Genomic DNA, 16,930 nt, shown 5'->3' with positions numbered 1-16,930 from the left:
GGTGTTGTTAGGTTGAATGATGTCTTGAGATGAACTTGAGTTGTTGTTATGTCTTGATGTTAGAATATAATATTAAATCACCTATATGTGGAAACAATTTTGTTCTTATGATACCAAAAAATATTAATAATAATGGTTCACAAATAATAAATCAAATATTTAAACATAATAATGACAATTTTCAAATTACTTGATGAATAATATGATGTAAACCAACCTGAACAATTTTTAAATTGATAACTAGAGATTAATGTTTGACTATAAGTTTTTAAACAACTTTAATAACTGCCACACAAAGCATATATAATATAAATAATAATATATCACGTCGAGGTCACCAAAAAATGTTGCCGCTGTCAGCTCTTATTAATATTAAATAAGTTGTGCCTTCACGACTGAATCATGTGTATATATGCTTGTAAAATATAAAATGAAAACAAAAATGTGTGTTGGCAGTTCTGTATTTTTTATTGAGCAATAATAATAATAATTTGTTTTTCTTTTAATTAAATAAATAAAATAATAAATTGCCAGGTAAGTTTATAATAATTAGGTACAATATAAATATAATATGTAGCCTCTTGGCTTTTAACAATGATACAATACTGCTGTAATGCAAATAATAATAATACAAAGTTTTCTGACTAGAATATGAATGAATAGTTTAACAAATGAATAATATAAAACAAGTGCTTGATTAGCACAAAATAATATAATAATGAATGACTAAATGAATAATATAATAATATGCAGCTCGTCAGCTGATTACCTTTAGAACTGGTGTCCGTTAGCGGCTTCGAACCAAACGCTACCGTCTCAGGATGCACACATTTGAACAATAGAAAATACAATATTATAATACTAAATGTGTGACAATCCCGAGAACGTACGACTAACGGGCCACCAGCTCAGACGAATAAATCACAGTGTACATGCAAATCACAAATGGCAAAAATTCACGTGCTTCTGTAAGTATCTCTTTGAGCGCCCTGAATTGGGGAATAATATTAATGAATGAACTAAAACAAATGACTGAACGATACTTACAGAAGGCAATTTACAGATGATGTACACAAAATGATTGACTGAATGTTGAATGTATTGTATTGACTAGAGAATGAAATTAAATGTCTATGTATTGTATTTTAAAATGAATTAAATACTGACGACTGACTATTAAAAACACCGAACAACCGTGCACCTCAGAGGTCGTGTGAAAGAAAACAAAAAAAACGAGTTTTACATTAACGGACATGCAACAAGCAACGAGAACTGTACGAATGGGCTTTCAGTGCCACCACACTAAAACGAATAAACATAAAAAAACTAATGACTTTGTGACACTGAAAGCATGACTTGACGAGAAAAACTTTGAACGAATATGACTTTTGAGAACATAAATTGATAACGGTCACGCAGCTGGCCGTTCGCACACGGAAATATGATAAGAATTTATTTGATTACGGCTGCAGCTGCGGACCGCACCGTTGCATGCACATGAAGAAAAATGATAACAGTAAACAAAATGAAAATTATACAAATGACAACCTTAAACATGAACAGTCATTATTAATAATCTCTTCATAACGTTTAATTATTTGCTGCAATGGTTTTTCATGTTTTCTAAGCATGCGTTTTAAAATTTTCATGTAGTTCTCAAACGGAAAACAACTACAGTTATCAAGAGGTCCATATGTAATATAATCATCAACTAAATGCAATAAGCTATGTACATTATGTGATAGATAATAGCAACCATAAATTTGTTGAAATACTTTTACAAAATAATTTAATAATTTATCAGCATAATTTAAATGCGAAGAATGATCCTTACTTAAAAGTATTCTCATTGCTATGTTTAAAGACATAAAATGTTTATAACATTCATCTGACAAGTTATTTTTCAAAACAATGGGTCCTGTATATAAGAGTAACTGCCGAAATTCGGTAGCTTTAAATCTAGGATACTCTTCAATTCTTCTTGGTTTTCGAGCAAAATCGTTGGTAATACTGGTTCGCACTTTTTCTAGATTGTGTGACAATTGTTTTACTTTCCAACTTGATAGACGTACACTCGAAGGGCCTTTATTCATCCAAAGATTTACTATTTTTTTCATGACACCCAAACAAACCAAGTGCATGTAGTCCAAAGAAAATAGACTAGTAATATTTATATCAGGTACCAGAGCAATACACGAAATTATAGAAGAAACATGATACTCTTCATTATTCTTTAAAATATAATCATTGTGACTTCTTTTTGAATGGCCAATATCATTATAAGGAAAACAAACCCTCTTATTGATGTATTCACCTTCGTGTGTACATCTTGTACACGAGAAGAAACCTGAGTGTCCCTTCACACGCAATAAAAAGCTTTTTGCAGGAACATCACAGCACATGACTTCAAGTGTAACTTTTTTTAATTCGTTGTTAAGTATAATACCATTTGCAGTTAGTTCTAAAACTTCACCGATGAAATCTAAAAGAAAATCATTACTATTGAGAGGTTTTTGAAAACCGTAATATACTCCTACTGGAAATACATAGTTATTATATGGAATAATATAAGCCAAAATTGGCCATAATTGACCCGAACTACTTTTACTAATCGGTAGTCCATCTACTCCAACTGCAATTTTAATGTGTTCAGTTAAAGGTAAAATTGATGAGTATCTTAAAATACCGTTCTTTAGTCCAAAATGATAGTAATTGCCAGGTTTTACTTCTCGGATGTTTAAAATTTTTGATGATCCCATTTTTAAAAGTGTACGACAATCTTTTGGTAAAAATGTTAAGGGAGTTTGAAATTTCAAAATATTTAAAAGTTTGTTGACTGTAGTTTGTGGAACATTGCAGTCCACAACCCACTGACCAAGGGATTGTTTAATTATTTCTTCTTTACTATTTACAAATAAGTTTTCAACTGTATTAATATTCATTATATTGTATGCCACTTCAGGTGATGAAAACTGTAATTCTGTAGGAGTATAATTCAATGGTGTTTCATCTTGTATTTCTGTAATTATTGTGTTTTGAGTAAGATTATCTGTTTCCAAAATATTGGAAGAACTAATAATATATTCAGAAGCTTCAAGTTCATTTTGTATTTTTCTCCTTATAGTTCTGTAACTAGGAGCTTTCTTCATTATAAACTATAAAATTTAAAAAAATGATATGTAATTCTTCTTGATAAAATAACTCTGAATGAAACTTAGTATTAAGATATAATGTAGGCAGGTAATATTAATATTTGCACAAATTAAACTTTGAAGACTTTAGGTATCACATTCAATATTTATTAACAGTTTGAAACATCATTAATTTTATAAATAATATTTCTATAAAAAAAGTTATACTAATATTTTTATTATTTTATAATGAACTAGATATTATGATGGCATTAAAACATTTTGAAATCCAAATATTTATTATATATTTGTCTAATTACCATTACTTATACCTGTTTAGAGGTCCATCGTGTTACCTATATTTTTCAAATTGCACGGTATTAAACTACACTGAATTAATAATAATGTAAACTTATTTGCACGAATACACAATGCTATCAAACATATCCTTATTAGTTATTACATATTATAAGGTGAAAATTTGCATAATAATACATTTTAAATGTAAATTATATTATAACTATAATAACTAACCAATAATATTAATTATAAAATTCTTAACTACCTATTTAAATTGAATGTTAATCCATTACTTATATATATTTTTGTATGTGTACCAGTGTATTAAGAGTATGTATTCACATTGGTCTATTGTGGTTGTATGACACGATAAACAAAATATGATATAATATAATAAGGTAATATGAAATAAAAAAAATATGCTGTTGATAAACTTACTAACAGTATAGAGGCTGCTATTATATTAAATTGTCATCATGACATCATGTATATAGTGTATTCTGTGTAATGTGTTTATAATATTTTATTCACTTAATAAAATAAATTTGGTTAGGTAAAACGATTTTACAAGTTAGTAGTTATAAGTTATATTATTAAGTCATATTAAGTTTATTAAGTTATATTATTTAGTCATATTATTAACCTTACATAGTAATCATAAACGGTGAAGCAGGGCTTTATTTGGAAAATAAATAGAAGTGTAAATTAAATTTGAATACCTGAAAACATAGTTTCTATCGATTAGAAAATAATTAGAAGGGGGAGTTACGCTAAAATATTTTTAAAAAAGAAGAGGTACTCCGTCCCCCCACGTCACCCCTCAATTCAAGCACTGCAGTGAAGTAATTGAATATTTTTAACTACCTATTTGTATTGTATTATGGTAACGTGATGATCACATGATTTACACTGATCCGCATCAAATCCCCGATTCCAATCCCCTAATTATTATGAATTCGTAGTACTAACTACTAGGCTAGGTTCACATGGACGCGCGTACACGCGCGTTAGCCCGCCGCAAAACGCGCGTACGACCGTTCAGATAGCTGCGTTTTACACGCGTTGAATAAAGCAGTGTAAGTAAATAATAGATATCAAAGTACCTAGTTATAATAATATTTTAGTACAGTTCAGACATCCATCGAGAATGGACGTAGTAGATGCTGTGTGTTTATGGGTTGTCCACCGAAGGATAAGAAGACAAAGACAAAAAAGGGAAAGAAAATATTGGGTTCATCCAATTTTAAAAACAAGACTTTCTTTTAGTCTGTATATTACCTTGTATCCAAAACTTCGAGAACACAATGACAAATTTTTTAATTATTTTAGAATGTCTATTAAATCATTTGATGATCTATTAGACATAATTAAAGATGATATAGAAGCTGATGAAAATGCAATAAGATATTGCATATCACCAAACGAAAAACTTATCGTCACTTTAAGGTAAGTCTGTGTAAATTATTATAACTAATAATAATTAAGGGAAATCAAACAAAAATGTCGCTTAAATTATTATTTACTGAAACATATTTTTATACTACTTTAATTATAAAACAAAGTAAATTTTAATATAACCATATGAAAGAAAAAACATTTTAATATTAAAATTTAAAACAAAATAAAAAAATCAACCTTTGGCGTTTAACAAAATTAAAAATAAGCAGGTACCTATATAAATAGAATAACTTTATATATTTATTAAATTAGATTTTTATCCAAATATATCAATATCTGATGACTCTTGAGAAATGTCACTGACAGGTGATGGTACTATATTATTTTGGTTCATTTGAGTGTTGTAAATTTGATGAGGCGTACCATACGGAACTGCAGTTGTATAATTTGGATGATCGTATTGTGAATATGCAAATCGTGGTGTATATTGTTGACTGTAAGCTGTGGCTAAATGGTTAGATTGAGAGGTATCTGTAGTATTTAGATGATGAGATTGAGTTGAAACTGACTGATTTTTTAAAATAAGGTTATAAATTTCAATTTTAGTTTTTAAACGCATTGTTTCAGGTACTTTTTTAATTTCCTTAACTAAAGACAAACAAAACAATTTATCTTCGTCTTCTTCTTTTTTCTCTGCGACATTCCTTTGGTTTAAACTTTTTTCAATTATTTTTGCGAAGTGTTCATCAGCAGGATGAAGTTTTATTTTTTTTCGTTGGTGGTTAGGAGGAGTTTTGAAAATACCTTCCTTGTTTGAAGCACTGGGACTGTCTTCTTCAATCAAATTTTCAGTTGCTGATTCTACGTCTTCATCATCACCAACTTCTGCAGTCTCAAAATTACTCTCGGTCGAATTTTTTTTTATGGTAGGCTGTAGAAACTGTAATCTTCCATAGTATAAATATGACGACCTCGCAGACGCTCCCGATCCAGACTTTATTTGTTTCATTTTTTTCACTTCCTTTACATAGCCATCCCGAAGACCTTTCCATCTTTTTTGTAATTCTAATCCTGCAGAAACCAAAAATCGGTGAATCTTGGTAGATATTATAGTATTATACCGATAAACTACCAAACAAATTTTTATGGAAATTTTACTAAATTTAACAATCTAATAATAATTAATAATTATTTAATAATAAATTATAAAAATTCAAATAATAACAACAATATAACATTAAAAATTTGTAGTAATAATTATAATTACAGCCGTTAATATATTTTTTTAATTCTCATGTAACCTAATAGTGTAAAAAATAATAAAATAACCATACAAATTCAAATAATTTTCAAATAAGATTAATTAGGTACTTATATATAGTTATATGTAATAATTAAAGACCGGATTTATATGCATTTTAAATTTTAAAATATGCACGCAAACATGCACTAAAAAGTCAAAATATGCAAAATAAAACTTTATATTACATTTTATATTAGATTTTTATTTTGCAGTGATAATTATTTATAAATTGTATTAAAATGTACATAAACAAAAAATAAGATATAAATATAACAAATATTGGATCATTAGGTGTATATTGTAATAATAATATAATAATAACGATTATTGAGATAATAAAATAATATTAATAATTTGTATGATTTAACAACATATTTATTTAGATTTTTTGTTATTTATTATAATTGATTATTTATCTGCTCAAATAATTCATCTGATAGTTTATTGGATTTAACTGTATTTGTCATTTTAAATAATGAGTAACCGAATAAAGATATAAAATAAAATAAATAAAATCTTTCAATAAATTATGAATAACGAATTATCATAAAAATTAAAACAATAAATAAAAATCAATAATAATTTTTTATTCGAATAATGCCTGACTCTGATCTCCGTTCAGAATCGTTTTCTTATACATTGATACCTATCAAGTCTTTATTTTTATTTTTCAGATACTTGTCAACAGGTTGCTCAATTACCGAATTACACTATAATTACAAAATTGGAATATCTACTTTGAGTGGCATAATACGTCAAGTATGCCAAATTCTATGGATGAAATTAAAGAATATTGTTATGAAAGAACCTAATAAACAGACATGGATAGATATTTCAACCGAATTCGAAAAACGTGCATATTTCCCAAACTGTATAGGAGCGTTGGACGGGAAACATATACGAATTACTCAACCACCAGACTCAGGTTCAATCTATTTTAATTATAAACATTTTTTTTCTTTGGTTTTGATGGCATTGTGTGATTCAAACTATTGTTTTATATGGGTCGATATCGGAGGTTATGGTAAAGACAGCGATTCAGGGTTATATAAAGAATCTACGTTGTATAAAAAATTGACTGAAAAAAAATTAGATATTCCTGATCCTAAACCTCTAACTGATATTGATGATATAAAAGTTCCATATGTCATTGTAGCTGACGAAGCATTTGGTATGACAGAAAATTTAATGAGACCTTATGGTGGTAAAAGTTTATCGTACGAAAAAAAAATTTTTAATTATCGGTTAACTTTGGCCCGTCGATTTGTAGAATGCACATTTGGCATTATGTGTAGTAAATGGCGAATATTGCACAGACCACTAGATGTTAAGATCGAGTTTGCAGAAAATATTGTTAAAGCCATATGTGTCTTACATAACTATGTCAGAGTGAGAGACGGTTTCAAATATGAAGATACGCTTTATGCAGCACCATTATCAAATCTTAATCCAACCTATACTGGTCGTAATGTACGTGATGCTGATACGATTCGAAAACAGTTTACCAATCATTTTATGAATGAAGGTAAATTAGAATGGCAAGATAAAATGGTTTAAATAATTTTCTATTTTTGTAAATTTTAATACAACGTTAATATAATAAAATATAGATTAATTAAGTACCTACCTAAACTTTTTTTCTGCTCTTCCGAATCTTCTGTGCCACAAAAAATAAGCACCAACTCTTCCCAACTTCTTCTCTTCATTGTTCGGTTTGAGTAATCATGGCTTGACATATCCCATATGGCAGGCCTTTTTTCAACTTCATTGATTAATGTGTCTATGTTAATTTCCATATTTTTTTATACAAAAAACACTTTTTTTCAAAGAATAATAAATTTACACGATATTCAAACCGATCACAGTGAAAGTAAATTATAAAGTAGCTATAATATTATTAGAGTGATACGAGTAACACGAGCTGCTCACGGTAACAATCGCAATTGATCACAAAATTAACCCCAGCACAATTCCATCATATAATAACATATTATGTTCAAAAATAACAATAATTGAAAATATACATTTCGATTTAATAACTGGCATTCTTAGAATAGTAAATGAGTCTAGACGGTGTCCTTAATAATAATAATAATAATAATATTATTAATTAAATATTATATTATTTCCTTTATTAATATAATATATTACCTTTATACATTTATTTTATACAAATAAGTGAATTAAAAATGTATATTATTTCGTAAATCGGGTACACAAACACCTAAACGCGCGTGTCAACTGAACGGTCCAATAACGATCAACAGTATTTAATTTCGCGAAGCCACGCGCGTAGACGCGCGGAAATAAAATCTTGCGTCGTTGTCGTGATCGACGCGCGTGTACGCGCGTCTTCGCGCGTCCATGTGAATGATGTATAAGAAACTCGCATATCTAAATACGCGCGATTAATCGACGCGCGTGTACGCGCGTCCATGTGAACCTAGCCCTAGTTTATATTATAAATATATAATGGTTAAATAATAGGTACTTACGCGTGTTATTTTAAATTTTAATATGCCGTTTAAAATGCGGTTGTCGTCGTCTGCAGTATAGTCGTCAGAAATGGCAAATAGCAAACACGAAATTAAGTATATAATATTATTATGATGTCGTATTGTCGCCTGTCGGCTATCGCAGAGTTGTCTGTGATCACGACTTTCGTTAACGGCATCGACGGCTTTGGTACGCAGCGGCGGTGGGGTAGGGTCGCGTGTCGCGTCGGATTCACTGATAAACAAACATGCTAGCACATGGATAAGCATATTTATAACCATCGGCAATCAGTGTACACTATCAAACGTTTTTATTAAAAGATTTATTTTTATCCTATACGCCACTTTAGTCGGGACTGCGCACGTCCATGACGCGGCGTCGTGGCGGTGGCTATAGTGGCTACAGTGCTGTATACCATTTACCAATAACGTAACTATATGAATTTGTCCTATGATGTTGGGGGGGGGGGGGTTGACTTTTTTACACACAAAATACTAAATTTTCAAGTAGCATTAAAATTTTAAATATTTATGTATACCTACGTTCTACATATTATAAAGGCTCTGGGCCCTGGGGGATCTATCCCCCTAATCCTCCCTTGATTACACCCCTGTGATATATACGCGTCGATACAGTAGTACTGCATTCTGCAGTATACACAATATACAAGTATCTATTGCAAGGGGTCTGGTGCACGAAACTACGGTATTCGGAAAAAAAAGCCCCGATATCAAAATAGGTACGGTAAAAAAAGCCCCGTACTAACTAAATACATAACGCATAAATGTACATTTTATAATTTAATATTTGTGTATAGGTAACCTAACCTTTTTTTGGACATAGGTATATATTCTATAACCATATATATATATATGTATAGTTTATAATTTTTGTATAGGTTTACATCATAATAATATTTAATAAAATAATACACCAAACAAAACAAATAATAAATAATAAAAATAATAATAACAAATAATACACCAAATTTTTTACTATAGATATATATAAATATACATTTTAAATATAAGAGATTAAAGTTTAGTAGGTAATAAGAGTAGGTAATTGACATTATTTTACTTTATCTTAAAAATTATGAAGATGTTAAACTTTATTATAAACTCTATTTGAAAACTAGTCTTGGTATTTGAGTAGGACGTAGGTATCTACAACATTGTATTATTAAAAATGTGGTTTTTTCGCTTATATAGTTATTGTTGTGATTATTAAAAGTTTGTACGGTGTACCTATACAGTATGATATTCTCTTCAGTACGAATTTTTCGTTCATCTAGTTCATCTTGTTGTAACGTTTTGATTATTTTGAATTAAAAGTGCGAATATAAAATGGAAGTGATTCGAAATAATAATAAAAAAACCTCAAATTCCATATGGTGGATATTTGTACAACATTCAAAAAGAGTGCAAAAGTATGATTCGTTGGAGATGTACTAAATCAAGTTCAATGAAGTGTCCCTGTATTTTAAAAACAGATTTAAATATTGATAGTCCAACTTTAATATCCATTGAGCACGATCACGTACACGAGCCAAATGAAAATATGCTTTCTGCAGTAAAAATTATAAAAAATATGAAGGCAAAAGCCACAATAACCAACGACGCACCTAGTCAAATTTTTTCAAGTGCAATATTAAATATTCCGGAGAGTGTATTAGCCGAATTGCCAAGGGAAGATTATTTAAAAAGAAGTATTCGAAATCATAGAGGGTATAAAAATTAAAAATCCACCAAAGCCGAAATGTCTGTCAGAAATAATTGTTGAAGGTAAATTAAAATTGTTAAAACTTATTTATTTCGTTTAATTTGTAAACAATATATAATATGAGTATTTTTGAATTTCAATATTTTACATACTTACATCTCGCTTAAAATAAAACTATTGTAAAAGTCAACGTACAATATTTAGAGATTTTTTTGGGTTCAGTTCTTATCTTTAAAAATGTTACGCACCTGTACATTATTATTGAAATAAAAATTATTTACCTTTAAACATTGTAACATTGAAATGTATTGTAGTCTGGTATAATAAATATTAATTTAGATTCATATACCTAATAATATAATAATTAATTTAATAGTTAATGAAAAACAATTGTTAACATTAATGTTTTAACACTTTAACAGTTTATTAATTTACAAAATATTAAACTAGTATTTTAGAATATTATATATTTTATGGTTATTGCTATATTATATATCTAGATATTATGTTAAAGAAGTGTTGATAAATGTAATGATTATATTATGATTATATTTAATTATGTAAATCATAATAAAAAGAATAATGTATTCAGTTGGTACGGGGTTTTTTTTTTCCATTGAATGTTGTCAGCTGGGGCTTTTTTTCCTAGATTCGAAACTATGAACAATATATATTACATAATTTTGGTTTAACCTTACAAAATTGTTACTAGGTATAGGTAGTATATATTAGTACACTATTAAACCATCATATTATGAACCCTTTGCCCAAGGCAGGCACGTCGTCAAGAGGGGGGCCTTAGGGGGCCTGGCCCCCTAAGAAAAGTCAGTGGCCCCGAACTGGCCCCCTTGATTTTTATTTTTAAATATTATATATTAAACTGGCTAAATCCTGAATGTACGAGTATATTATATGGTACTCCATACAGTTAACAATCGTATAACAAAAATTGAATTCCGAGATTTTATTTTATAAGCAGTATTCGTCACTCGACAATTTGAGATAATGAGATAAGACAATAATACGTCTATAAATAGATCGAAAACTAGGAATTCTAAATACGGGTCTCGAACGCACATTTGATAAACACAATTACAGACAAACCTAACAAAATTAAAATTAACAGCCTATCCATGTGATACCAAAGTAATTAATTTAATTTGTTATAGGTTGAATAATTTGGCACTATTGTCAATTGAGAAACATATTTCAAAATTATTAGATTTAGATGAATTTACTGAAAGATTTCCAGCGAACCATAAAAATAGACGACTTGTCCTTATACCCAGATAGCAAATTTGTATTGCTAACATATTGATAAAATATTTGTTTTAAATATACATATGTGGTACAACGTTGAAATACGTACTATGCCACTATTGTACCTGAGCGTACGAAATAAAAGGTGGGAAAATGAATAAAAGAACTGTTTGTAATATAACATCAACACCTTTTATTTACGGGTCACGGAATCAACACTAATATAGCAATATAATTTAATCATTAATTAACACACTCGTACAACTAGAATAAATGCTGATTGTCATACGGCACGGTCGGCGGTCGCGACTATACTAAAATATAGTCGCCAACATGATCGACGTTCCCATCGATCGACCGGCCCACACTTATCGCTATAATTGATAAACAATAATAATCAGATTACCACAGTCGGCCTTCCTGACAAATTTTGGCGTCCCGTCAAATGTATGCATAATAATACAGTTTTTTTTTTTTTTTTATAATAATTCATAATAACATTCTTTTTTGAAAATACAAATAAACATTAAATTACATTTTTATCTTTTTGAAAGTACAAATAAACATTAAATTACATTTTTTTTTTGAAAATACAAATAAACATTAAATTACATTTTTTTTTTGAAAATACAAATAAACATTAAATTACATTTTTATCTTTTTGAAAGTACAAATAAACATTAAATTACATTTTTTTTTGAAAATACAAATAAACATTAAATTACATTTTTTTTTTTTATTTACATACTCGCTTTAGACGGTCAAATCGTATTACCCCACTAAATGGTCTTTGTCCTAACTGTTCCCCTTCTACATCAGTTACGACGTATCGGTCGTATCTCAGTTCCCGAGCTATTTGATACGGTCCTTTATATTTAGGCTCTAACTTTCTGCTCTGTCCTGAGGCCGGCGCCTCCCACTTAATTAATACCAAATCTCCCTTATGAAACTTTTCGGGTCTTGTCTTTCGTTGTGTTATTTTACGTAATTCCTTTTCTCGATTTTTCCGTAGAATCTCAGTCGGGTCAATTTCTTTTTCTGTTATACGTTTATCTTTGTTTATTTTGGACACTTCACTCACTAACGGGTTTTCGATACGACTAGCAATTTTAAACCGGTATATCACGTCGGACGGCGTGTAACCTGTCACTCTGTGTTTACTATTGTTAATTCCCCACTGCACTTCCATCGACCTTAAGTCCCAATCAGTATTATCGGGATTTTCGGTAATCATTGCTAAACACCTCACAGCTATCCCGTTAATTATTTCGGCTTGGCCATTGCTACGCGGACTCTTAGACGATATCTTAACGTGATTTATATTTAACTCATGACAGAACTTTTCGAATATCGCCGCCGTAAACGCGGTACCCCTATCTGTAATTATTCGTTCGGGTCTGCCATATGTGCATATAAACTCGCGCATATAATATACGGTTTCGATAGCCGTAACGTCTTTTACGGCGCGTAGTACGACATATTTACTAAACCCGTCTACGATCGTAAGGATATATTTATTATCTCTCTCAGTCATAACGAAAGGTCCCACATGGTCGAGATGTATTGTTTGAAACGGTTCACTGCCTTTATCTAAAGGATGCCAGTACAATTCTCCTCTTTTTGGTATTTTGTAAAACATACAGTTCACACATCTATTTATGTACTTCGTTACGAATTCTCGCATTTTGGGAAAATAAAAATGTTCTTTTAACTTAGATAGTGTCTTTTCTATGCCGAGGTGTACTAATTCCCGATGAGTATACTCTATCCCAAAAGAGAATAATCAGTCGGCCGACCAGTTTTTGTCCATTTCCGCGCATCTCCCACCAACTACCGTAATATTGGGGCGGTCCGTCGTTCCTCATCGAGCGCTGCGATCGGTTTGTACTGGAACTGTGTGCGTCGAGCGACGTGGCGTTCTTATGCGCGTGCGTGCGTCGTGCGCCACACGTAATTTAAAAAAAACGTTAAAAATCAAAGGAAAAAACATCCCCATCCCCTCCTTCATTTTTGACTCCATGATTTTTTTTTTTTTTTACCGTGATACGTACAATGCACATGGAAATCGCTGACTTTTGCTCTGTCTACCCTAGAAGTAGCACTACTCTTGTAATTGTTGTTGTTATCGCGCTCATTATTTTTTTGTGTTTACAATTTTTTTTCATATTTTTTAAACATGGATAACGTTACATCTCCTAAAGTACTACGCAATCCTAAAGGAAAGGTAAATATACTTAATTTTATTATTATATATAATTGAGTTTAATAAAAGAAAAAAAATAAATAAAGAAAAAAGGTGAATTTTTACGCAATACACTAGTAGGTACTGACGATTTTGTTTTAATTTGTCACAACTCAAAAATGAAAAACTGAAAATACTTGCAAATTTTAAAGCTTACATATTTTAGCAATTACTTTATATAATAACATTTTTTTGATCATTTTGTACTCCTCTTAAGGCATGAGAAATTTTCATTTTTCTTTTATTAATTTTTTGAATTATTATCGTTACCAAATTATTTTATACATTTAAAAATTAGATATTCATCAAAAATAATATTTCTACAAGAAAATCAAATTAAATTTTTATGAGTGTTTGAAGTTCATATTTTTAAAACATCGGGTATTCACTCTATTTGTCAAGTAGCGATTTTCTTATTTTGTTGCAATTCAAAAACGAATTACTGGAAATACATGAACATTTCACTGAATGTTTAAATTCTCATTTTATATACACGATACAATTTTAAAAATATTTTGACTATTTGTGAGCTGTTAACAGAAAATTTAAAATTAAAATTAATTTAATTTTTTTTCTATAAATATCAATAACATATTATTTAGTTCGTAAAAAATCTTGAAAGTTCAATACAAGGCTCCTGATATATTGTAACAATGGTAGTTGAAAAATTATATAAATACATTGGAATATTTTTTTTTAATAAGCATTTTAAGTTTGATTTCTGACAAAATTTAAAATTTAAAAATTATTTTGTGATTAAAAATTGATAAATAGTCATTTTATGATCAAATACGGACGAAATTACATATTAAATAACCAAGAAATACGATTTTAGTTATTTTGTTGTTATTTTATAATATTAATTCAACTTGCCAGCTACCGTATTAATATTAAGTATAATAACAGTATTATTATAATATTATAAAATATCCACACATGTTTCAGTTCAGAATCGTTTTTCGTATACAATGATATTATATCATTGAATTCAAATGTAATACTGTCCATAAAACAGTGACCTAATTATTGTAACGTACTGTACATCCACTTTCTCGCCTTTTTTTTAAGAACTTAATCCCTGAATTTTTTTTTACGAATATTGAAATAAAATTAACAAATTGTATATTTAAACGATTTAATGTAAATTAGATATATTATATCTATTACGTTTGAAAAAAAAATTATCTACAACAATGGACTAAAAAAACTGATAACATAATATTATGTTCATAGATATAAAAAAGACTTTTAATTATACATACTTTCTAAATTTCTAAAAAATAAAACTTTTTAATACATTTTCAACGATATCATAAACAAACCTAATCGCTTAGTAATGAAATTATGAAACTGATTTTACAATGTTTTTTATTATTTTAGTTTGTGTCATCTTCCCAAAGGAAAATGATTATAAACAGTTACAAAACCAAAATTGCCCAAAATCCAGAAATTAAAATGCTCCATCTTAAAAAAATTATTTCATCTGAACTCTGAATTGGAATGTCTACAATTTATCAAACAATTTTAGAATACAAACGTACGAAAACCATCACATCTCCAAATAAAACTAAAATATTTAAAAGTATAAAAGATAAAATTGACGATTTTAATAAATATGCAATTAGGCGAAAAATACATCAATTTTGGTTTAGACGTGAGTTGCCGACACTTGATAAGATTTTGTGTGTCATAAATGAAGATGCCGATTTGCCCAATTTTTCACGCTCCTCACTCCATAGATTATTACATTTTATGGAATTCGAATTTGTTAAACGTGGTCGAAATAGCGCAATGATTGAGCGAAAAGAAATTGTTGTTTGGCGAAGAAATTATTTATTGGATATTCGGCAATATCGTATGGAGGGTCGCCCAATATACTATTTGGACGAAACTTGGGTAAATGCTGGTGACGTACCGAATAAAATATGGTGCGATAAATCTATTAAATCTGCGAGAGATGCGACAAATAAAGGTCTTACAACGGGAGCAGTAAATCCTAGTGGAAAGGGGAAACGCCTGATAGTTTGCCATATAGGATCGGAAGATGGATTTGTTTCTGACAGTCTTCTGTGCTTTGAGTCTAGGAAAAACACTCAAGACTATCACGATGAAATGAATGGCGATTGTTTCCGTGAATGGTTGGAAGGTGTTTTACCTAGACTCAAAGATAACGCAGTGATTGTCATGGATAACGCTCCGTACCATTCAGTGAAACAAGACAAATGCCCAACGACAAATACCAAAAAACAAAAAATTATCGAATGGCTCGAGAGTAAAGGAGAGGTTATTAGTAGACCAATGGTTATTCCAGAGCTACTTACCATTGTGGACAGGCTGAGACCCTTGTACAATAAATATGTTATTGATGAACTAGTCAAAAAACAAAACAAAACAATTCTTCGATTGCCACCTTACCACTGCGAGCTCAATCCTATTGAGCTCGCATGGTCAATTGTAAAAAACCATGTGAGGATGAACAACAAAACATTTAAGCTCAACGACGTAAAACAATTATTAATAGAAGGTGTAGAAAGAGTTGATGCCGACATGTGGAAAAACTTCATTAAACATACAATAGAAGAGGAGGAAAAATTGTTTAAGATGGACTTTGTGGTGGATGAATTGATGGCTGAAAAAGAACCATGTGTTTTAAATGTTGAAAGTGATGATGATGACTCGGACGATTTTAACGACGTTGTACCTCTACCAGAAACTGATGAATAAATGTAAACTGTAAACTTGTAAATAATGTTATATTTGTATTTTGTATTTGTAATTATAATTTTTTCGTATATGATATTATCATTTTTTCGTATATAATATTATATTTTTGTTCATAAATAATGTTTGTTATATTTGTATTTTGTATTTGTAACTATTATTTTTTCGTATATAATATTATAATTGAATAATTGTTTGTATTTATATAATGATTAATTTTATTTAAAAAATAGAGTCACATTTTACGAAAAAAAAACAGTCACTCCTCACCGCGGTTAATGCATTACTGCAGTCGCGCATAATAATAATTATAAATATTAATCGTAAACGGTCGTCCATGGTCTTCGTGATCCGTCG

The 16,930-nt window shown here is 29.5% G+C and overlaps 3 protein-coding genes across 4 annotated transcripts; 2 read left to right on the top strand and 1 right to left on the bottom strand.

The window, feature by feature from the left end:
- The first annotated feature begins 4,448 nt into the window (after positions 1–4,448).
- Positions 4,449–7,858, top strand: LOC111026224 (protein ALP1-like). Of its 2 annotated transcripts, XM_022304257.1 has the most exons (3): positions 4,449–4,877; positions 6,807–7,336; positions 7,403–7,858. In XM_022304257.1, exons 1-3 carry the CDS (start codon positions 4,579–4,581, stop codon positions 7,687–7,689), a joined length of 1,116 nt encoding a protein of 371 aa, XP_022159949.1. In that variant the 5' UTR covers positions 4,449–4,578; the 3' UTR covers positions 7,690–7,858. The 2 variants fall into 2 exon arrangements, with proteins under 2 accessions (XP_022159949.1, XP_022159948.1); XM_022304256.1 differs by having other exon boundaries at positions 6,807–7,856.
- On the bottom strand, positions 5,077–8,562 carry LOC111026226. Its single transcript, XM_022304258.1, has 2 exons — positions 7,760–8,562; positions 5,077–5,900 (listed from the first exon to the last, which is right to left on the bottom strand). Exons 1-2 carry the CDS (start codon positions 7,926–7,928, stop codon positions 5,146–5,148), a joined length of 924 nt encoding a protein of 307 aa, XP_022159950.1. The 5' UTR covers positions 7,929–8,562; the 3' UTR covers positions 5,077–5,145.
- A 7,081-nt stretch (positions 8,563–15,643) lies between these two features.
- On the top strand, positions 15,644–16,576 carry LOC111026222. Its single transcript, XM_022304254.1, has one exon. The coding sequence runs from the start codon at positions 15,644–15,646 to the stop codon at positions 16,574–16,576; it is 933 nt and encodes a 310-aa protein (XP_022159946.1).
- Positions 16,577–16,930: the final 354 nt, after the last annotated feature.

Source organism: Myzus persicae, unplaced genomic scaffold (genome assembly GCF_001856785.1).
Source record: "Myzus persicae strain clone G006 unplaced genomic scaffold, MPER_G0061.0, whole genome shotgun sequence".
In the NCBI taxonomy this organism is placed as follows: Eukaryota; Metazoa; Arthropoda; class Insecta; order Hemiptera; family Aphididae; genus Myzus; species Myzus persicae.
This window is presented reverse-complemented; position numbering and strand designations above follow the sequence as displayed.